Source organism: Lepus europaeus, chromosome 3, assembly GCF_033115175.1.
Source record: "Lepus europaeus isolate LE1 chromosome 3, mLepTim1.pri, whole genome shotgun sequence".
Taxonomy (NCBI): domain Eukaryota; kingdom Metazoa; phylum Chordata; class Mammalia; order Lagomorpha; family Leporidae; genus Lepus; species Lepus europaeus.
Genome location: NC_084829.1, coordinates 109,766,094 through 109,789,945, shown reverse-complemented (window position 1 = coordinate 109,789,945; position 23,852 = coordinate 109,766,094). Strand labels below are relative to the sequence as shown.

General features: G+C 47.9%; 1 protein-coding gene across 1 annotated transcript; it reads right to left on the bottom strand.

Annotated features, from left to right (window-relative positions):
* Window positions 1-595: 595 nt before the first annotated feature.
* On the bottom strand, window positions 596-17,443 carry CCN6 (cellular communication network factor 6). The gene is made up of 5 exons (XM_062187665.1): window positions 17,393-17,443; window positions 11,052-11,346; window positions 7,725-7,967; window positions 2,855-3,048; window positions 596-938 (listed from the first exon to the last, which is right to left on the bottom strand). Exons 1-5 carry the CDS (start codon window positions 17,438-17,440, stop codon window positions 657-659), a joined length of 1,062 nt encoding a protein of 353 aa, XP_062043649.1. The 5' UTR covers window positions 17,441-17,443; the 3' UTR covers window positions 596-656.
* Window positions 17,444-23,852: the final 6,409 nt, after the last annotated feature.

Here is a 23,852-nt window from a genome sequence, read left to right as displayed (position 1 = left end):
TGTTTTTTGTTTCACAAAGCAATGATACTATGTTTATCTTGGAAATTTAATTTTCTACAGTATTTGATATAAAAACTTTTAGATTACAACTGTTAACTGTAATTATAAAAGTTCCATTTTCTCATTCTCAAAAGAAATCTTAACTGATTCAGAATAGAGCAATGAAAAGTATATAAATATTTACAATTGAATCTTATTTCTATTTAAGAATTAATCCAGCATCTTACCCAATGATGATTGTCAGCTGATGAAGCCTTTACTACATTGTCAAGTATGGATAGAATTTTTAAAATTCAGCTTGCTTTTTATTTACAACAGTGTATTCTAGATTATCTTATAAAATGTTCTCATAAATTATATAATTTTTTTTCATTATATGAGGGGTACTTAAATAGTACCCAGTGTCTTTGTATTAAATAATTATAGGATATATTTTAGAAATAAGGCTTAAATATTAAAAGTTTCAAATTCTATATATATTTTTTAGGAGAACCTTCTTAAAAGCTTCTAATTCCTTAAGCACAGTGATCTGACAATAGGTGGGCACTGTTACTGTTTTAAACCAATACTATAGGTCAGCTACCCTTTTATAACTATTCTAATTCTTTTACTGTATGACATGATTGACTACCCTAAGTTTTCCTCCTTTTATACTTCTACAGAATCTTGAGCTCAGAAAATACATCTCCAGGTTCTCTGCAGTTCCTCTGACACACACAAGATGTAATCCACAGCATCTTCCACTTAAATGACCCTTCATTTGGGCACTCAAATTGAATTGTAATCATTTTAGACTTATTAGGGATGCAGCACCTCTTATCCACGCATATTCCACAAAAAATGGGTTTGTAACTCTTTGTGCTAGAGCATCCAGAAAAAACAAATTTTTCAGCTTTGGAGAGTTGGAATGTAGGTTGACATGTTTTTCCTTTGGGAATCTGAAAGAATACATAGGAAGTGATTTTTTACATTTGATTATAATAGTTTAGAAAAATGAAGTAGAACATTTTATAGTACAAACATACAGATGAAATCCTTTCTGGGCATTAATCATAGTTGCTATTTAGTGACGTGCAGTGCCCATGTCACCAGAGAGCTGGCCTCTCTGTTCCTGCTGCAACAGCAGAGGACCAGCTCCTCAGGGCTCTTGCTGTCCCTCCTCTACCCAATTCCATAATTAATGGACGCTTCCCTACTTTGTTTAATTTCAAGGGCCATGTTTTAGTAACTGATTACTTACCTAAGACTGAGCAAATTCTCAAACGCAGCTCAGAGAATTTTGGGTGGATAGATAGATGTATATCTTTATCCCTTTAAAATTGAGCTGTCAGTTTGCTTATACAATACAGAATAACGTGGGAATGAGAAGGATTTTTGACATACTTCTAAAAGTTACTCCTTTGAGACAGTCACCTTGCCTGGTTTAAGTATCAGCTCTCGGGGGCCAGCGCCGTGGCTCACTTAGTTAATCCTCCACCTGCGGTGCCAGCATCCCATATGGGCACTGGGTTCTAGTCCCAGTTGCTCCTCTTCCAGTCCAGCTCTCTGCTGTGGCCTGGGAAGGCAGTGGAGGATGGCCCAAGTGCTTGGGCCCTGCCCCGCATGGGAGACCAGGAGAAGCACCTGCCTCCTGGCTTCGGATCAGCACAGCGCCGGCCATAGCGGCCATTTGGGGAGTGGACCAACAGAGGGAGGACCTTTCTCTCTGTCTCTCTCACTGTCTATAACTCTACCTGTCAAAAAAAAAAAAAAAAAAAAAGGATCAGCTCTCATAATATCAAGTCATCTTAGGATAAATATTTTATCATGGTCATTTGGCAGATGAACTTTCCAAGGACAGCATTTTGGAAATGATGTGGTCCCCCTCCAAGGTGGAGATGCATAACTAAGATCAGAACTTACCTACTCTGATGTAAGTATCTCTTTTCATAATTATGGTATGGCAGCCCAAATCCTTCATTCATTGGCTTGACTTCATACAATTAATGGAGGAGAAAAAAATCTGAAAAGGTTCTGCTCTTTTTTTTGTTTGTTTGTTTTTGACAGGCAGAGTTAGACAGTGAGAGAGAAAGACAGAGACAAAGGTCTTCCCTCTGTTGGTTCACCCCCCAAATGGCCACTACGGTCTCCCATGCGGGTGCAGGGCCCAAGGACCTGGGCCATCCTCCACTGCACTCCCTGGCCACAGCAGAGAGCTGGACTGGAAGAGGAGCAACTGGGACAGAATCCGGCGCCCCAACCGGGACTAGAACCCAGGCTGCCGGCGCTGCAGGCAGAGGATTAGCCTAGTGAGCCGTGGCGCTGGCCAAGGTTCTACTCTTAATATACGTGGAAGAGGAGCACAGCAAATCAAACTGATCTAGACCCACATTAAGCAAATGCTCTAGAATCAGCAGGTTAACATTACCACTCTGGTAAAATTCTGGTATCATTTTCCCTACAATGTTAAGTTAATATTTTCCTCTAAGATAGTGTAACTTTCAGAGTTACAAGAGAGTTGATTTTGTTGTTGTTATTGTTGTTTGAGATGGATCTTTCATCTGCTGTTTCACTCCCCAGTTGGCAACAGTGGTTACATACAGGAGCTTCATCCAGGTCTCCCACATAGGTGCAGGAGCCCACACACTAGGGCCATCTTCCACTGCTTTTCCCAGGCCATTATCAGGAAGCTGGATCAGAAATGGGAGCAGCCGGCAGCAGGTCTGCCTGCTCCCTAACACCAGCCCCAAAGAAGTGATTCTGTTCTTAGAACCAAACATCACCCCTCCCTCCAAAACAGCATGTGCACACACACTTCAGGAGTCTCTTAACAATGAATTATAATTAAGTGAAATATAGTTAAACCTTACGTTACCTTTACTGTTTGTGATATGTTCCTGTCACAAGGCTGAATATAGCACAATCTTCTCTCTTTTCTCATTTCACAGTTGCTGTTTTCATTGGTTACTCTATTAGATATTCCCATCCCACATGTTCTGGAGCAAGGAGTCCACTTTGTTGCTTGCACAAGACATTTTCTTTTCCAAATAAGTGGGAGGTTCCTATAAGCTAAAATGCAGGGGGAAAGCATAGTTGTATATTCATAGAAATGTACTTACATAGATCATTTTTTAATCATTTTTAAAAGACCTGAGTCTTCGTTTTTATATAATGCAACTTGAAATAAGAGAACCTTGTGGTCTAATTCATCATTCTATCTCCCTTTATTCAAGTCCCTAAATTACTTTTTACTCAAGTGTTACAGTGCAGTTTCTTAGCAGGAATAAAAATATCGTCTTGGGGGCTGGCGCTGTGTTGTAGTCAGTTAAGCCACCGCCTGCAATGCTGGCATCCCATATGGGCACCAGTTCAAGACCTGGCTGCTTCTCTTCTGACCCAGCTCCCTACTGATGGCCTGGGAGGGCACTAGAAGATGGCCCAAGTGCCTGGGCCCCTGCTCCCACATAGGAGAACTGGAAGCAACTTCTCATTCCTGGCTTCTACCTGGCCCAGCCCCGGCCATTGCAGCCATTTGGGAAAACCAGCAAATAAGTCAGTCTCTCTCTCTCTCTCTCTCCCTTTCCCTCTCCCCCTCTCTCCCTACTTCCCGCCCTCCCCCCCCACCCCATCTCTTCTCTGTAACTCTGCCTTTCAAATAAATAAAATAATTTTTTTAATTTGTACTTAATTTTATTAATCCACACAGCAGAAACACTGGAAATGAGGAAACAGAACATATGGCTTTTTAGACATTTAACACAAGCAATGCAGTCTCATCTGTTGCAGGCAGTGGAGTTGTCACTCAGGTTTTCATTTTGAGCATTGCTCCAACTCCTGGGGACATTTGGGGTGGGTGCCTATGGCTCCTCCAAGCTGACTCCTTGACAGGGCAGGAATTTGATGAGGGGATTTAAGATGTTTCAAGTAGTTAACTGTCAACATGCCATGACGATTCTCCCAAAAGGCAGCTCAGAGGTAGGGAAGTGATGTCCTTAATGTTCTTTCTACTTAGAAAGGTTCCCCGAAATTTGTGAGCTAGCTGGGGATCTATCTACTAACCATTCATTGGTCCTCCCAAATGAATGGCAGACTGGATGCATACTACCTCCAAACGCTTCCACATGGGCTCATCTCTAGCAGGCAGTGCCCCTCAGAGTGGACCGTCCACATGAGCATCCTTTCCACAGGGAGATGCGCTTGTAATTGCCTACAAGGGCCCACTGGCTGGCTGGTCTCCAGAGGCTATAACTCTCAATGGATACAAAACTTTCTAGAGAAAGGTGGTTTGGCCCAGTGGTTAGGATGCGCATGTCCCACCAGGAATACCTGGTTTTAATTCCTGGCTCCAGCTCCCTAATACAGACTCTGGAAGGCAGCGGTGATGGCTCAAATAACTGGGTTCTTACCATCCACACGGGAGACCTTGACTGAAGCTTGGCTCTGGCCTAGCCCAACTCAGGCCATGGTCATTGTGGACATAAAATAATTTTTTTTAAAAAGTACCTTATCTTTGAAAAACTGATTTCTCCATTTGCATCTTTCTGCTTATCCCATCCTCTCAGTATTAAACCCAATCTTATTTTCTGATTAATGTCTGACTTCTCTCTGGTTCTGTTTCATGCCTGATATTCCCACCAGACAGTGAAATGAGCATTAGCAGGATTAGGAAATCTGAGATACATATCAGAACAGTGTGATCTTAATATTAAATGTTATGATAGGTTAAAATCTAAAACACAAAAATTGTATTTGAGAATTAGGCTATCAATGAACACCTTTCCTTTTTATTAAAAAAAAAAAAAAGTCTTTTCTAAAATTTCCTAATAAATTGAAGTAATGTTACACTGAACTCAAATATCTAATCACTATATAGTAAGTCATTGCAAATGTGTAATCTCATTCATTCAGTCCTCTGTGTAATTGAGTCCACGATACTCTCTCCATTGGCTAGCTATTTCAATAATGAATGTATCTATAGATGGGTCAGTGAGTGGGTGGATAAATGGAGCCACTCCCACATTTATTGCTTAGAAGAAATGGGAAAATAAAAGAGTAAATAATTCTTCCAGCTCCATGGAAATCCATTGGGAGATTCCTGCTATAGTCATGAATAAATCAGGCCCTGGGGTTCATTTTAAGCAAACTACATATTAGTTTATTTCTCCAGGAATTCCCTAAAATTTTTGTGAATCTTGATGTGTTAGGAGAAAGGTAATTTGAATCTGCACTTGTGCATAACAAAATTCTGGCTATATCACTTCAAAGTATTGATTTTAAACTCCAGAAGACCTGGAAAATACCTTCTTGACAGGAAAAATCAATCATTTTTGAAGTATATGCTGTCTTAGAAGGAAAATGATAGTCTGATACTACTTTGAGTGTTCCTACAGGAGGATCTTGCACTTGCACAGAGAACTGAGAGAAAAGAAGCAGAAACAATGAAGATACCTGGAAGGCAGACAACAGTTTAAAGATCTCAATGCAGGGAGCAGATTAGAAACCTGGCACACATCTGCAATAAATAAAGGTAGGTTAGATTATCGCATTACCAGTAACTCCCCTCAAAGTTAAACCAGGAGCTGCAGTTCAGTGTAATTTGTTCACTATTCATTAAAAAGCAAGAAAACTAGAGGAGAATTTTAAAGTAAAGCTTAGGGTTTGGTGAGCATTAGGAAAAGCATAAGGGCATTATGTCACTGCGTGCTTCATACTGACCCAGCCGTAGACCATATAAATTATTATCCCAAGTAAATCTTAAAAGTGTGTGTTTTTGTCATTGTGGTTCATTGAAAAGCCAAATTCCTGTATGGGTCATAAATACAGTGTCACAGTTAAACAGAGAAGAGACATTAGACTGAGCCTATACTTCCTTTAAAACAAACCTAGGTGTAAGTCTTAAGTCCCAGAGAGCACTCGGGAGGATTGATTGATTGACTGAAGCAAAAAACCATTAAGAATGACCATTAGAGGGTGAACCAACGGCAAAAGGAAGACCTTTCTCTCTGTCTCTCTCTCACTGTCCACTCTGCCTGTCAAAAATTTAAAAAATTAAAAAAAAAAGAATGACCATTAGATGCCTCCCCTTGAACTTGATCCAAGGAGCTGTACGATGGAAAACTGTTGCTGTTGGGCAGTCTCTCCAAGAGAGGTCACACATGGGTTCCAAAAAGAGCCTTATATCAAGTCCCTAAGATCCAGTGCAAAAAACCAACTGTCCTTTATGTTTTGAAAAAGGAACAATTTGGCTTCTAATTTCAGAGGTTTCAGAGCATTAAGGGTATCATGCTGTTAGCTGAATATGTATAATAAATGCAAATTCATCATATCGTGTTAAAAATTTGTTTTCAGCCAGCGCCACGGCTCCATAGGCTAATCCTCCGCCTTGTGGCGCCGGCACACCGGGTTCTAGTCCCAGTCAGGGCACTGGATTCTGTCCCGGTTGCCCCTCTTCCAGGCCAGCTCTCTGCTATGGCCAGGGAGTGCAGTGGAGGATGGCCCAAGTCCTTGGGCCCTGCACCCGCATGGGAGACCAGGATAAGCACCTGGCTCCTGGCTTCAGATCAGCGAGATGCACCGGCCGCAGCGGCCATTGGAGGGTGAACCAACGGCAAAAAGGAAGACCTTTCTCTCTGTCTCTCTCACTATCCACTCTGCCTGTCCAAAAAAAAAAAAAAAAATTTGTTTTCAAATCAAGTGGCATACTGGAGGCCTTGAAAATGTTTCTGTCCTAGAGTTTTTAGATCTTTAAAACTCATGTCTCTGTTCATAGTTGCTTTAATTAAAGATCCCCATAATGAAAGTAAACTTGGGAGTTTTTAACACATAGAAATATTTTGTATTTCCATGACATTTTAACTAAGCTCTAAATTTCAAGAAAAAAGGCGTTCCTGATTTCTGCTTTAGACCACAGATGGGAACAATGTATTGTCCCTTCTGAGTCCATCTTCTCCTATGTTTCGCTTGCTGATGTTTTTGAAACCCATGTCATCAGAATACCCTGGCACTGAAATAAGATGCTTAGAGCAGACCAGAATACAAGGCGTATGAATAGATTTACGCTAACTGCGAGAGGCCAGGTGCTGAAGATCAGAAATAAAGAATCCTGTTTCATTTTGCTGACTACACGCATACATGAGTAGCCTGCTTACCACTGCCTGTATGTTTGTTCATGTACATGGCATGGTGTGTTAGAGAACAGGATTGGTAAATGTTGAACTTCAGTTTTACAGTGAATGAAAGTACTATCCATCAGTTTTCTAGTTTCAGAACTAATACAAGTTCAAAACATGTTAGTCCTCAAATATTTTTCATCAACAGTCTTCCAGTTCTGCTTGTGCCATATAGGTAATGTGCCTTTGAAAATTCAGGGAACTGGATGATCACATTTCTTGCCCATAATAGAACAATACAAATATAAGTTTTTCCAGGGTACACATGAACAATATTTAGTTAATTTTTCCCAAGAAGAGATTGGGAATAAGCTGAGGTATACGATGTTAGCAAAGTTTCCTGATCTACTGAGGTTTTGAAAAACTGAAATATTGTATTGGAAAAAATCTAAGTTTCCTTTTCAGATACTTAGACTACGCCTGTCTGAAGCAGACTGAAAACAGTGGTACACACTCTGAGTCTCTGAGCACCAATCAATAAGTACTTACAGAGTAGCTGTAGTATATTTAAAAAAAAAAAAAAAAAGGAAGCAAACCACCAAAAGTCATACTAAAAAGTAGCTGCACTTAGAGCACCTGACATGGTTTTGTAGCTTGCTGACAGCTGCTGTTGTAACGGTCCCAGGCCACAGTTGGGTTGATCAGACTTCTTTCGACCTGTGGCTCCAGAGCAGAGACGGTCAGCCAGCCGTGGGATGAACAGCGGTGTACACCCGATGGCCCCGCTCACACAGAGGCAGCTAAACAGGGGGTTGGGCTGAAACACTTGGCCATTATGATAATGGACCCTGTTAAACTCACATCCCACAGCTACAAGGTCTGAAAAGGAGAAAGAGCACAATCACCAAAGAGCTCATGACTTGGGATGATGCTCTACACCTCCCATAATAAACCATAGAAGAAACAGCTAAATCTTTTTTATGAAATACAGTTCTTAATTCCTTAGACCCCATTTGGAATCTGAACATCTGTGGTCACTCCTAATTAAGATCATGTAAAGTCCCTGTTCCGGAGTAAAGTCCTTTGTTTTAAATCACCATAAATGTGGCCATGAGATGGGGATTACACATCTAACAGCCGAGTTGGTGCTGATGAGACTGAGGTCTCCCCAGGTGTCTGGCAGTAGGTTAGGAAGACGCGGTAAGTGAATGTCTGAAGAAACCATGGATTATTTAGCCACAGTCCTGCAAGGTAAGGGAATTGTTTTGTTACTGTTGCCAAGAGGCTTTAGAGGAGACTTTCACTTCCTCAGGGGGAAAATCTGGGGTCTCCGAGGGTGGTCCGTCCACTGCTTGGCAGTATCTGAGATGCTTTCAGGGCATCTGCACACTCAGAATTCCTTTCCAAATACAAATGTCTACTACATACATATTTGCACTGGCAGCACAAAAGCAACAGTGGTGCCTTAGCCTGAAACAACCTGGACAAGTAGTCTTTGCATTTTTCCTTGCCATGTAGTTGTACGTTTAAGAAAAGTTCTGAAAGCTAGTTTTACCTAAGAATGTCCTGGATGACACAGTAAAAATCATTTTATTAAATCAGACATCAAGAACATGCCCTCTTAGTACTCTACATGACAAAACAGGAAGTAGACATAGAACATTCTGAGTATCTGAGTACAAAGGCTGCCTTGAGGGAAAGCACCAGTGCTGTCATTCAAACTGTGAGCCAAACTAGCCACATCGTAAGTGTGTATTTTACTTTAAAAAAAAAAATGACAGATAAACTATGGTTATTCAGACCTGGACCTTTGGAAGACATTTTCCTGACACAAAGTGAGACCATCACTTCTCAGAAAACAACCAACAATATGTGTCGCCAATGATAGAATTCAAGCTTGCAAGGAAAAAAAAGGAGTTCTGGGAAACTCGTGTGCTTCTCTGATGCTTCTCTACTTCCAATCCAGTTTCCTGCTAATGTGCCTGCAAAGGCAGTGGAGGATGGCCCAAGTTCACAGGCCCCTGCACCCACATGGGAGATCTTCCTGGATCCTGGCGTCAGCCTGACCCAGCCCTGTCTGTGGCAGGCGTTTCGGGAGTAAAACCCCATATGGAAGATCTAAAAAAAGAAAGAAAAAATATTTTTCTAGCTCAAGGATCAGCAACTTTTCTGTAAAGAGCCTAATAGAAAATATCTTCGCCTTTGCAGGCATTTGGTGTCTGCTGAAACTACAACTGCCGCTGAAAAGGAGCCACGGGCTATGTAAGCGAATGGGTTGTGCTCCAATAAATCATTATTTATAAAAGGCTGTGAGCTAGATTTGGCCTCCTGGCCACAGCTTATGACCCCAGTTACAGATTATCCCTGTCCCCATCCTCGTGCGTAGGCCCCATTCAAAGAATCATCACATTTTGTGTGAAGTTACTGCTGGGAAGGTCTGTCTGGCACAGTGAGCTTGGATGTTGGGAGGGCAGGGCCAATATTCCCCCCACACACACACACACACATATACATTGTGTACATCTATTGCCAGCCACAATGCCTGGCCAAGTATTTAAGTTAATGAAATAACCTGCCCAGTTTGGGAGCAAAGGGTGTCCTGGTGGTTAAGTCATTGGTAGGACATATTTCCCCCATTGAATTCCCCAAGTAGTAACCATTTCTGAGCGCTTAGGGCATCCCAGATGTTGTATTGTAGATTTTTATGTCATTACTTCGTTTGATTGGAGCAACTCTCGAAGATACGAAGTCCGTCTGATGTGACTGAGGCTCAGGGGGATTCAACAACTTGATGAAGTTTGCTCAGCTGAGCAACCAGGTTTGGAACTCAGAGCCCAGGACAGTATGGTGCTGACAGGTGAGCAGGCTGCCACACATGAACAGCTGTCCACACGCAGTCCTGCTACAAATATTTGCTCCTGTTCCATGCTCACAGCAAACTTCCAGCGGAAAACTGCCTTCCCACGTAGACTTTTCTATAGAGTGGATAAACTGCCCAGCTGACACAGCACTCCTTTTCCCTTAGACATGTTGCTTTTTTTTTTTTTTTTTTTTTTTTTTTTTTTTTTTTTTTTACAGGCAGAGTGGACAGAGAGAGACAGAGAGAAAGGTCTTCCTTTTGACGTTGGTTCACCCTCCAATGGTTGCTGTGGCCGGCGCACCGCGCAGATCCGATGGCAGGAGCCAGGTGCTTATCCTGGTCTCCCATGGGGTGCAGGGCCCAAGTACTTGGGCCATCCTCCACTGCACTCCCTGGCCACAGCAGAGAGCTGGCCTGGAAGAGGGGCAACCAGGACAGAATCCGGTGCCCGACCGGGACTAGAAACCGGTGTGCCGGTGCCGCAGGCGGAGGATTAGCCTACTGAGCCGCGGCGCCGGCCGACATGTTGCTTTTTATCCGAAACAATTTTGCATTCTAAATTATTGTCGACTGCGTAGCTTTAAATGATCTGAATCAATCACCAGAAGTTAGAACCCCATGAAGCCTAGGTTCAGGTTGTGGTTTGGGTGACCCCACCTCCTTTTTACAAATCTGCTGCATTAAAAAGCACATGAACTCAATGCATAGTTTAGAAGGCTGAGACTAAAAGACTATGTCTGGATATTGGATATACATCTTAAAGTCTTAAGCAAGATTATTTCTTCATTACACAAAAGGCTGAATTCACTTTGCTTTTGACAGGATTAACAAAAGTGGTCATCGTGTGGCGCTTTAAGAAGTCGGACTCTGTTTACATAATTTATTTCCTATCATTAAAAGTGTTACAAGATCACTTCAATGAAAATGATGGGTTTCTGAACAAGGATGAACGTCTGCTGATTGCACATGGGGTCCAATACGAGGGAGCCAGTCCCCACTGGTGCAGGAGGGTTCAACCCACTTCCTATTCAGCCAAGCTAAACCCACTCCAAGCTCCCAACTGCAGGGAAAACCCCCCAGCAGGTCCAGAAGAAGACACTTACATGCACACACTCCGGTCTCGTACCTAGGCCTGTCTGCAGAGTAGTCACAGTACAGCCCCTTGTGCGGGTCGCACAGGTCAGCTTCGTTGCAGAGGGCCCCCGGCTGCTTGGCACAGATGTGGCAGCACCCACAGCCATCCCTCACCAAGCTCACTCCGAGAGGGCAACTGGGCTTCTGAGGCGGACATTTGCATGGCCAGTGACAGAACTCTCTCCGCTGATACTCCTCTGATGCTTTTCCAGGCCTGCCGTCTGGCGCCGTGTCTGCTGGCCCAGCGCCCTGTGCCCTGCAGAACTGCATTTGATAATAAAAGCAAGGTTAGAAAAGGGTCCTCGTGTGAAATTCAGAGGTCTTATAAGACGAGGATTCCCCTAACTAGGTAGAATACTGTGTGGTGAATTGTAATAAATCTCTCAGCAGGGCCGGCACTGTGGCATAGCGGGTAAAGCCGCTGCCTGCAGTGCCGGCATCCCGTGTGGGCGCCGTTTCGAGTCCCAGCTGCTCCACTTCTGATCCAGCTCTCTGCTATGGCCTGGGAAAGCAATGGAAGATGGCCCCAAGCCTCTGCACCCACATCAGAGATCCGGAAGGAGCTCCTGGCTCCCGGCTTTGGATCGGCGCAGCTCCAGCCATTGCAGCCATCTGAGTACTGAACCAGCGGATGGAAGACCTCTCTCTCTGTCTCTACCTCCCCTCTCTCTGTGTAACTCTGACTTTCAAATAAATAAATAAATTTTTTTTTAAAAAACTCTCAGCATCTGCCGTCAGCTTCTTCACTAGTCTTCTAAAACAGCACTCTTCTTCCCCACGGATTGCTTTCTTCTCACCCTCCTGACTGTAAATATTGGAACCCCTGTGGTGAAGCCCTCACTCACTACATCTCAAATCTCCCTCTCAGACCACTCCCCTAAACCCAGATTCCTCTCCTACTTCGTATCCTCACTTGGAGGTTTAACAGGCAAGGCAAATGTAGCAGGACCAAGATCAAACTCCCAGTCTCCCCCTTCCAACCTGCTCTCCTGTGCACTTCCCTGTTTGAGCAAATGCAATTTCATTTTTCCAAAATATCCTGGGATCAGATCATTCTCAACTCTTCTTTTGTACTTTTTGTATCCAATCCCATTAGTAATGCCTGTTGGTTACACCTTTTTTCAAATTAAACTTTTTGTTTTTAAAGATTTATTAATTTATTTGAAAGTCAGAGTTATGGAGTGGGAAGGGAAGGACAGAGAGGGGTCTTCCATCTGCTGGTTCACTTCCCAAATGGCTCCAATGGCCAGGGATGGGCCAGGCCAAAGCTAGGAGCCATAAGCTTCTTCCATTTCTCCCACATGGCTGCAGGGGCCCAAGAACTTGAGCCATCCTCTGCTGCTTTCCTAGGCCATTAGTAGTGAGCTGGATAGGAAGTGGAGCAGCCAGGACTTGAACCGCTGCCCATAAGAGATGCTGGCATCACAGGCAGAGGCTTAACCTGCTGCACTACAGCACCAGCCCCCTGGTTGCACCTTTAAATTATACTTACTCTGATCATTCTTTATACCCCCTTCACTACTATCTTGATCCACGCCACCAATGTTTTTCACCTCGATGATTACCATCGTTTCCAGAAGTTTCTTCATGCTTTCCTCTTTGTCCACTGAGCATCCAGAGGAGTCTTAAAATATGTCAGTTCGTGGCACTCCTTGCTCCTGAGGGCTTCCTCGTGACTCCCATTTCAGTAAGAAATCCAAACTGCCCCCAGGGCTGTGCATCAGCTAATCCCCACTCCCTTCCTAACTTTACCACTGCCCCACACACACCCTTGCTCACTTCACTCCAGCCACCCCGGCCTCCCTGCTCTTTGAGTACTCAACATTTGCTCTGCCCTGAGATACCTTCCCGGCTCACTCCTCTACCCTGTTTAGAGCTGTGCTCTCATTATTCAGCACTTTATAAAATAGGACCTCACCCCATCCCCTTCCCCATAGACCTTATTGTTTATATATTTCATTGACTTGTTTATGATTCCCACATCATGAATGTGAGCTCGAGAACAAGATTTGTGTCCTGCTCACTGCAGTACTCATAAAATGCAAGAGCATGGTGCTGCCTATGTGCCAGGGACTTTACATGGCTATGTCATTTAACCCTCATAGCAAGAGTTACTGCGAGAGTTAGCCCATAGGCAGAATAATGGTCCCCGCAAAGATGTCCGTGCCTTGTTCCCCGAGCATCTTAAGACGTTGCCTTCCATGGGGCTCTGTAAATGCAGTCAAGTCAATGGAGGAGATTAGCATCCTGGACTACCCAGGTGATCAAGCACATTGGGTCCCCCTGGGAGGAGGAGGCGCATCAGGGGAAACATGATGCCCAAAGTGGGAGCAATGCCACCGCTGACAGGGAATCATGGGCCAGGGAAGGCAGAGAGCCTTGAAAAGCCAGGAAAGGTCAAGAATGAGATCTCCTTGTGGCACCCCCAGAAGGAACGCAGTCCTGGGGATGCCTGACGTCAGCTATGTCAGCTCCGTGTTTGGACTTCAAATGTCCAGAACTCTAAGGTAATGAACTTGCATTGATTTGTCACAGTAGCAATGGGAAACTGGCCCACTCTGGAAATAAGAACCCTGAAGTGCAGATTGTTTAAACCATCCTGGGTCATCCACCCTTACGTGGTAGAGGCAAAGCTTAAGTAAGGCTGGCAGATTCCAGAGCTGGAGCTCTCAACCCTTCCTCTCCTCCTTCTCCTAGCACAGGCGCTCCGCAAACCCGCTTTGATACCGAACAAACTGCTGAATCTCAGGTTCCGTGGCTCAGAGCCGGTCTCCTGTTCACAGAGTCTCATCAGTCCTGGTCGTCTGCCACCTCTCTAGGGTGTTTGACCCTTGTGGCTCCTCTCCGCTGTCCTGGCCTGGTTTACACCTGACCCTCCCAATCCTCCTCCTACCCCTCAACGTACTCACGCTGCACACTCCCGTTAACACTGCATTCAACTTAGATTTAGGCTGATCGGTGTTCCCCGGCCTTGGTGAATTGCTCTCTACACCATCTCATGGCGATGTCTACAACCACTCTGCCTTCGGTTTCTATGCTATGCAACCTCAACCTAAATTTCCAACTGGGACTTCTCCACTGAGCCCTAGACCCACAGAGCTGCCTGCCTCCTGTACCTCTGCGCCCAAATGCCTCACAGGAAAAACTCAGGTCCAAAACTCATCGTCATTCAGCCCCAACAGCTCGTCCCAGCCAGGAAGCTGGGAGTCACTCAGGTCATCTTCCCTCTCCCTCTCCTGGCACACACACTCTGTAACTCATCCTGCCAATTCTGCCATTCTCCTATCCCTAGCTCTAGTCTCTCGTCCCCATTGCACAGCTGCTAAGTACGATTGTGATGCTTCCCTGCCTGGCCTTCCCCCTCTCGAGAATGACTTCTCCACTGCATCTCCCACACGACCGCTGCTGGGGTCTCCTCAATGAACACAGCCGGGGGCAGGTGTTTGGCACACTGGTTAAGACATGGCTTGGGACACCCACATCCTATATTGCAGTGCCTGGTTCACGTCCTAGAGCTGCCTCCAATTCCAGCTTCCAGCTAATGCAAATCCTGGGAAGCAGCAGATGATGGCACGAGAACTTGGGTTCCTACCACCCACATGGGAGAACAAGATTTAAGTTCCAGGCTCCTGGCTTCAGCCTGGCTGTTGTGGGCATTTGGGGAACGGACTAGCAGATGGAAGGTTCTCTCTCTCTCTCTCTCTCCTTTCATATTCAAATAAATAAAATGATTATGATTATCACTTTAAAAATAATAAAACAATGCATCTGATTGTATTACTCCTCTCCTTAAAGCCCATCAGTGCCCCCTACTGTCTGCAGTGTGTTGTCTGAACTTTTGAGCGTGGTACCTTAAGCTTTCTCTGTTCCGGCTCACCTGCCTCCCTGCGGGTGCTCCTTCCACGCCTGGCCGTTTGTGGGACACCCCGTGCTGGGTTTCTTCATCATCATTTCCTGATGAAGAGCCCACTCCCCAGACTGCCTCCCTGGAGACACCTAGGTGTCCTGGTCTTGCATCTCTGAGGTCAAAAGGCAACACTGTTGAAATGCAACAGGACAACAGCCTGAGAGGGGGGAAGTGTTAGGTACAGGAGAATGGGAATGAGATCTGACTTCCTGCTCAAAGGAGGAGGCAGGAGAGGAGGGGAGGAGAGAGGCCCTGAGAGAATGCTGAAAGAAAGAAAAAATAGCAAAAACTTGTCAATCTAGAACTCTATAAACAGTGAAAGGATCTTTTAAGAATGAAGGTGACATAGCTCTCCAGACAAACAAAAACTTCAGAAATGTATTGCCAGTGGACCAGTTTCACATGCAACACTGTGGCAGATCTGTCTGCAGGGACAGTGCCGCAGACAGGAACTCAGGGTGCAGGAAGACAGAGGGCCCAGAAATAACAGGTGTGTGGGTAAAAACAAGGAAGTCTCTGTTCTTTCTTCAGACATATAAAGGGTTCTCCAAAAGTTCATGGAAAATGTGTTTTACGAAAAAAAAAAACTCATGGATTTCACAGTTTTTTCACCAAAATACTTTGAGAGATAGAATTCTAGGTTCCTAGCTTTGGCCTGGCCCAGCACTGGCTGTTGTAGACATTTGGGGAGTGACCGAGTAGATGGAAGATCTCTCTGTCTCTCTTTGTCCCTTTCCCTTTCAAATAAAATGAAAATAAATAAACAGAAATTTTCAAATGGGGTAAGTGATGCACACCTTGTAAGGCTACTCTGAGGGCTGGGAGGACGACTAAGGCGCTTGGCACGCAGCGGACGTTCTAAATGGAAGGTCTCCTTTGACTCAGAAAGCCACAAAGGGAGGCTAAGCCCAGACCAGTGCTTTCTCACTGCTCCACGCACAGCACCTCTGTCTGTGTGTTGTTCCAGTTAGCATTTCTCTCCCTTGCAGCACTTGCTGTCTGGAGAACACGCAGCCCAATCAGTGGCAGGCTTTTTCTCAGGAAGGTGGCTAGCAGGGCCACGGTCCAGTTCCACTTCCCCTGGAGAGTCTTGGCCACGACAGGAAGGACCCAGACCTTGACTTCCTCTGATCCTTCTGAAAGATTAAATCTACCTGCAGGGCAGCGTTTCCAGTCCCTTGCTTCCTGAGATACAGCCACAGCTTACTGCCTGAACCAGCTAGGAACTCAGAGATGGTTCCATAGTCTTGAGATGTTGGGAAGGCCTCAGAAGTTCTGTCTCCTAGGCCGGCCATCATCTCCACCATGTAAATAAATCAATAAAGAAGGCACCCTGCAGGGACGGTGTTGTGGCAAAGGGGGTAAAGCCTCCGCCTGCAGTGCTGGCATCCCATATGGGCGCCAGTTCTAATCCTGGTTGCTCCACTTCCGATCCAGCTCTCTGCTATGGCCTGGGAAAGCAGTAGAAGATGGCCCAAGTCCTTGGACCCGTGCACCACATAGGAGACCTGGAAAAAGCTCCTGGCATATAGATTCAGCTTGGCCCAGCTCCAGCCGTTGTGGCCATTTGGGGAGTGACCCAGTGGACAGAAGACCTCTCTCTTTCTGTCTCTGCCTCTCCTCTCTGTGTAACTCTGCCTTTCAAATAAATAAATAAATCTTTTAAAAATAAATAAATAAATAAAAATAAAAAAGAAGGCACCCTGTTGTAATCTTTTATTGAAACACACTAAGCCATAAATCACTCATACGAAATCAAACTTCCCTTTGGTCTGCCGCATGAGCTAGTCAAAGGTCCCAAGGACTGACTCCCTTTTTTTTTGGGGGGGGGGGAGAAATGCATGAATTGAGAAGAGACAACGGGTTAAGGGAATAAACTAGAAGATGGAAGCTCTCTTTCTCTTTCTCTCTCTCCACCCTCCCACCGCCACCATCTCTCAAACCAGAATGTTCAATAACAGAATGTTTAAGAAATGTGAATGTTCTGAAAATGTCCTTCCCAACAGGACAAGGCACAACTGCACAAAGTGTCAAAGCCCACTTCTCCCGGGGCCCCTGCAAATAACGAAGCCTGGACCCGGCGGGAGAGATCCGCTGTCTTGCCCACCGCACCATGAAGCACCGTACCGCGCGTTGTTAGACCGATGACAAAACTGCACAGCCAAGTTTGGGGACTTCAAACACACGGCAAGTCGGCCTCTGCACCGCAGCCTCACATTTCTTTCCTGAGGCTCGTGAACTCAAACAGAATTTGATCTGGAGAGAAAAATGGCTCCATACTTCTCACCAAGTATTTGCACCAGTAACGCCCCCGCCGCCGCCTGCCCCATCCTCTTCGGTTACATTTTTAGCCAGAAGCGCTAAGAACGGCTGAAGTCTCCGGAGTAAGGAGACAGGACTTACCCGTGCCAGCCCCGTGAGGAGCAGAGAGGCGCAGAGCAGCCCCTGCATCGTGGCCGGGACCCTGGAGCGGCCCCTGGAGATGTAGCAGTAGCAGCAGCAGCCGCAGCCGCAGCAGCGGTGCCCGCCCCGGGCCCCGGGTGCACAAAGCTGCCGCTGTCTCCTGGCCACCCCCCACACCTCCTCCCCCGCAGGACACACGCCTCCACCTCCGCAGCCCGAGCCTTCACACTGAGCTTTCGTTTTCTGTGGATTTGTCTTAATACCCTGTTGACTTTCCTGAGACTTCTCTGGAAATCCTCGTGTTCCCAGGAGCGAGTTGTGCATCAGGAGAAGGTGCCGGCTGTGTGCAAGGGACCCAGAGGGCACCTCCAGCCAGCGCCTGTCCCAGGACAGCGGAGCTGCGGACCTCCAGCCCGGGCCTCCGCCTCTGCTCCGTTGGCTCTGCTCCAAGTCCTTTTTTCCCCCCTCTTTAATGCTGGATCAGCGTGCTGGCCAGTCCTCTCCACCCGTGCCCATCACAGCCTGGCCATGGTTCCCCGCCCCCTTAGGCAACAGGCAGCCATAGGGTGCCCGGACTCTGGCCAGCTTCCCACACTCTCTGAGGCTCCCCAGTGCCCACGTGTGTCAGGCCAGCTGGACTGTGAGTGGGCAAAATCCACATGGACCCTGAGTGGACTCCTCTAGGCCCTGGCCTGAGATCAGCCCGGTTCTGCAGCCACAATTCCAAGTGACATCAAAGTTAGCCCCAATCTTCCCAAGTCTAAGACCACACCCTTATGCTGGTAGCTGTCATTCAGTTAAGGAATTACGATTTCAAAATAAATAAATATAACTAAATAAAACAAGCTGACCACAGGTTTGTACCTCCTTTCTCTCTTTCTCAGCTCCCTAATATGTAGCCACCATCCTCTCCTGTGTCCAATCATGTGTGACCTTTGCTTATCCCGCTGTTCGGACCCTGGTCTTGGCTGATTTATTTTAACTCCTGTCTGCAGTGGGGCTCCGTGTTCCTGGGCATCCAGTGGCCTGGCCACCTTCCACCCCCATCCCAGAGCCTGGTTCTGCTCCCTCCGACCAGTCACCGAGCCTGGACTCGCTGCTCTCCTTTCTTTCTGTCCAAGGCAGCCACAGCTGTATACAGACAGCAAGTGAAGCCTCACTCAGGCCTGAGCTGAGGCCTGGGATAGTGATATTCTCCGACCACAGGGACGTTGGTGTCGTTGGAGAGACGGGGATGCCGTAACACATGCCAAAGGAACGTTAGGAGGCTTACTAAGTAGTCCGTTAAACCAGAGTTGTCTGTCTATGGAGGAAGGAATACCACGTGGAGTCGTTATGGTGTCAACACCTCACCCTGCCTTAGTAAGAAATAGGACTTAGTGAAGAAAAACGGGTCTGGCGTCAGCCAACGTGACTTTTCTTTTTATTCTCTGGGTTTGGCGCCATTGGTTCCCAACCCCGGTGTTTCCTGTCCCACACTGGCCATGGAAAGGCAGATGTGCGGCACCCCAGTACTGCTGACCTCATCCACCGCGTCCCTCCAGCCCCAGCTCATCCTGATCCTGATGTGATGCTACTCATGTCCGTGCAGCACAGTGATCAGAGAGCCAGGCTCCTCACATCAGTGCTCTGCTAAATGCCGGCGGCAGCAGTTCTCCTGGAAACGTATTCCCGCCTTCTGCAGTCTCACTGCTGCGGGACAGAGCCGAGGCCAGGCTGACAACCATGGCCTCGGGCAGGAAGGGGTTATCTTGCCTGGGAACTAACCTGCAACAACTCGCCCAGTGTACAGAATCAGCCCGCTCTGGGTCACTCACTGTGATGGCGAATGGTGAGTGCGAACTTGACTCAACTCAGGAATCCCTAGGAATCTGGAATGGTGTTGTTCTGGGTGTCCGTGAGCGTGTTTCCAAGCACAAGTAGCACGTAGGTCTGGGCGGACCCTGTGGAAAGGCACGGACTCCACGTCAGGTGGCGCTGCCATTTGGTTGGAGCTCTGGAGGGGATAAATGTCTCCGGCTCCGAGAACTGGGACAGGCTCAACTCCTGGTTTGGACTCCAGGGCCCTTGCTGGCACCCAGCCTTCCAGTGTTGAGCTGAGAGTTGACCTCCATCTGCCTTGGTTCTGAGGCCCTAGGGCTTGGACCCAGCCACGCTGTGGGCATCCCAGGGTCTCCAGCCTGCAGACCCCCTGCCATGGGACATCTCCACTGCCATCAGCACGTGGGCCCATTCCCCTTCCTAACTCCATGTACACCTCTTATGGGTTCTGGCTCTGTAGCACCCTGACTGCTACACTCTGCATCACACATCTTTGGCTTTTTCTAAGAAACATTTATTTATTTACTTGAAAGGCAGAGATACAGAGATAGGAGAGAGACAGAGAGATCTTCCATCCGCTGGTTCACTTCCCAAATGGCCGTAACTGCCAGGGCTGGGCCAGGAGCTTCTTGGCAGTGGCCCAAAGACTTGGGCCATCTTTCACTGCTTTCCCAGGTGCATTAGCAGGGAGCTGGATGGGAAGTGGAGCAGCCAGGACTCAAACCGACACCTGTATGGGATGCCAGCATTGCACACAGAGGTTTAACTTTCTGCACCACAGCGCCAGACCCATCACATGTCTTTGGACACCTCCAGCCCCAGGTGCTCCTGGGTAACTTTAGCCAGGGTGGACTCCACGGGGAGCATCTTTCTAGAATCCAGGGCCGCGGACTTCGACCCTGAACGCTAAGCACCATCACAGCTCCCTCTCGCTGAGCTCCTCCCACTAGTGTTCAGCTTGAGGTGTCCGTTCAAAAATGCAGGGCATGGCGCTAATCCTAACTCATCTTTGTACCACACTGCATGACCTACAAGGAAGCTTCCCGTGTATTACCATTTTCAATTTCACAGCTCAGTGAGGTGGGCAAATGCAAAGATACCGTCCTCATTTAACAGATTAAAAAGTGAAAACTAAGGCAATAAAACATCCTGAATCCCCGCCTTCCAGAGCTGTATAATCCACCCAGAGAGAGGACGTGGAGCCGACCAACACGCAAACGCCTGCCATGAGATGGCACACAAAGACTAACAACAGAGATCAGGACCCTGGAGCGAGAGAGGCAGGTGGGAGCTCATCTAGGCTGTGGCCAGCCAGGACATCTCCGAGGAAATGAGATCTAAAGAGGTGGTGACGAGGCCAGATGAAGAGCCTGAGCAGACGCCTTGTCCAGTGCTCCTTCCTCTGGCAAGATGTGTACCTTGGATGGTAGCAAGCTCCGTTTGCAAAGGACACAGCCCTCTAAAACCATCCCAGTAGGAACACCATCACGGCTGGACTATGCCCTTCTCCCAGGTAGACCAGACGGCCGGACCAGCCTCACTCAATCCCCTTTCTCTGGTTGGTGAGTTTATTATAGTACAGTGCATGGTTTCCCCTACATCCTCCCTTCTTCCTTCTCTTTGCATCTGATTGGTTGTGGAGAGGGAGGTATTTATCAGCCCAGAGAGAAGAGCCAGCCGTTGTTGATGCAGCGACACAGGACAAGCGAGAGCTAGAATGGTAACCACAGCTCCCATGTAAGGAGTACTCACGCAGTCTTAACACCGCAGCGCGGGCCGTGTTATTACCAATGCACCAGCTCGGTACTCACAGCGACGGTGCCAGGTGCTGTTATTACCAGCTTTGTTTCACTGACAAAGAGACTGGGGGCAGGGTCACGTGGGTAGCAAGAGGGAGAAGCAGGACTCCAAGCCCCGTCGCTGTGCTCTGCCGCCTCTCTCCTGGCCTCTAAATCACACAACCAGCTGTCACCGGGGATTTATTGAGCTGCTAACCGGTACCGAGTTGTCACTCTTTTCCTCCTCCAGCTCCCCTCCCAAAGTGCAAGAAGTTGGGCAAGCCCCTTATATTCCCCTCTGAGCTGTCTTCCGTCTGTCCTCGCGGCCAAAAGAGGGAGCCACAGGAGCTCTCTCCTGCCTTTTGAGATCCTGTCTTGACCCTGGTGGTGAGGGAGTGCTGGGAGAGGGGAGGAGGAGGCGGAGGAGCGAAGGCGATGGGCTGGGTAAGGACCAGGGAGTGAAACCCACTCTTGTGCAGCCCAGGGGGTGGCTGGAGCACAGAGGGACTTGTTCCAGGAGACTGGCCCAGTGCCACTGCCTTGGCATCCACACAGTTCCACAAAGCACCTGGGGATAATGCAAAAGTTCAAGTGTTTGTGTGGGTGTGAGCCACGTGGTACTGGCCTGGAGGTCAACTGGAGGTCAGAGGCCTTGTATCTTCTTCTTTTTTTTTTTTTTTTTTTTTTTAGATTTATTTATGTATTTGAAAGACCAAGTTAGAGACAGTGAGAAGCAGGGAAGGGTAGAGAGAGGTCTTCTGTCTGCTGGTTCACTCCCCACATAGCTGCAACGGCCAGGGCTGGGCCAAGCCAAAGCCAGGAGACAGGAGCTTCATCCAGGTCTCCCACATGGGTGCAGGGGCCCGAACACTTGGGCCATCCTCTACTGCTTTCCCAGGCGCATGAGCTGGGAGCTGGATTGGAAGTGGAGCAGCTGAGACATGAACGAGCTCCCATGTGAAAGGCCAGCACTGCAGGTGGTGGGAGGCCTGGCAACTTATGGAGGCACTGCCTGTGCCCTCTGGATTGTCACTCAGCCTCCCTCCTGTGCTGCTGGGGGCAGGGAGGAATGTAGCCATGATAACTTAGAATAAACCCATCAGCCCATGGAGGTGGGAGAGGAGGGTTCGGAGCCAGATTAATCTGAATTAAAGAAAGTAAATTTGTGATGTCATATGTATACCTGCAACAAATACCATTAAGACTCACAAACTCAGGGCCTGCATTGTGGCACAGCAGTTTAAGCTGCCACCTGCAACACCAGCCTCCCATAAGGGCAGCGGTTCAAGTCCTGGCTGCTCCACTTCTGATCCATCTCTCTGCCAATACACCTGGGAAAGCAGTAGAGGATGGCCCGAGTACTTGGGTCCCTGCACCCACATGGGAGACCCAGATGGAGCTCCTGGCTTTGGTTTGGTCCAGCCCTTGTCATTGCAGCCATTTGTGGAGTGAACCAGTGCACAGAAGAGCCTCTCTCTCTCTGTCTCTTTGTCACTCTGTTTTTAAAATAAATCTTTTTTTAAAAAACCAAAGGCTCACAAAGTCACCATTCTCTGAGTGCACACCTGTGCCCTGGAAATGCAGAGGCCCCAGAACAAGAACCAGTGCTGGAGCATCAGCACCGTCTCCTCTGTCTTTGTGCACCCCCCAGGAAGGGCAGCTGGCCGCTGCTAACGGAGCACCTCTTCCAGCCAGGATGCACCTGCAGGCCCACCCGGGCTGCAGGACACCCGCGCAGCAGCTTGCTCCAGAGAAACGTGTTGGTGATTTGAAGGATGCCTTGTTAAGTGGCCGCCTAACTCCCTCAGCTCAGCACATCTGGACCATGCACACAGTCGCCCACCGCATCCTCGGGCGCCTGCTTCCTCACTGTCACCCATGGCTGCACGTCCCACTGACCTCTCTCCCACGTGCTCCTCCCGCAAACGCACCCCAAGTTGTTCACAAAGCTGGAGCCTCAAGATACCCCACCCCGACCCGGATTCTAGTGAAACTGCTGAGACGGCAGCTGTGGTCTGGCTTCTTCCTCTGCTGCCGACAGGTGTGCATGCTAAGGTGCCGCCAGTGCCCCCACCTGGAGGGAGGAGCAAAGCCCTGCCTGGCTCTGCTCTGCCTCCCACCCAGCTTTTGGTGAACGTGGTCCAAGAATGAGCAGTCTCTGACAACCACAGCACGCCATGCCCTGCGGTCTGCATGGGCCTACGTTCCGACGCACCCCGAAACAGCGCAGGTACCCTCGGTTCCAAGGGCAGAAGAAAAGCCAGGCTGTGTGACCCTAGGAAAATGCCACAGAGGGATGCAGTTCCCTTTGTCACTTGACCCCGTGAGTCTGTTTCACAGGGAGACCACGGAGGGGGGGAGGGGAGCTCAGTTAGTGAGAGGCAGTCTTCAGGGATAGCCACAGAAGTAACCAAGAAGAGCAAAGCCAGTCCACGTGTTTCTGAGCGCAGGTGCAGCGAACCTTCCAGGGCATGAGGGGCAAGCACAAGGCGGGCGGCTGCACTCAGCTCTGACCTGCTTGCGTGTGCGAACCAGTGTGACTCACTGAGTCCCAGCCCAGGTAGACCAGGAGGCCCCCTGGCAGAGGGCCAACTGCTGCACTTGTCCCGTGCCTCGATTCTCCTTCTTTATCTGAAGGTCAGAGCTTCAGAGAGAGGGAAACAGAGCTTCCATCTGCTGGTTCACTCCCCAAATGGCCGCAACACCTGGGCTGGGCCAGGCTGAAGCCAGGAGCCAGGAGCTTCTTCCAGGTCTCCCACATGGGTGCAGGGGCCCAAGGACTTGGGCCATCTGCTGCTGCTTTCCCAACGTGCATTAGCAGGGAGCTGGATGGGAAGTGGAGCAGCCGGGACTTGAACCAG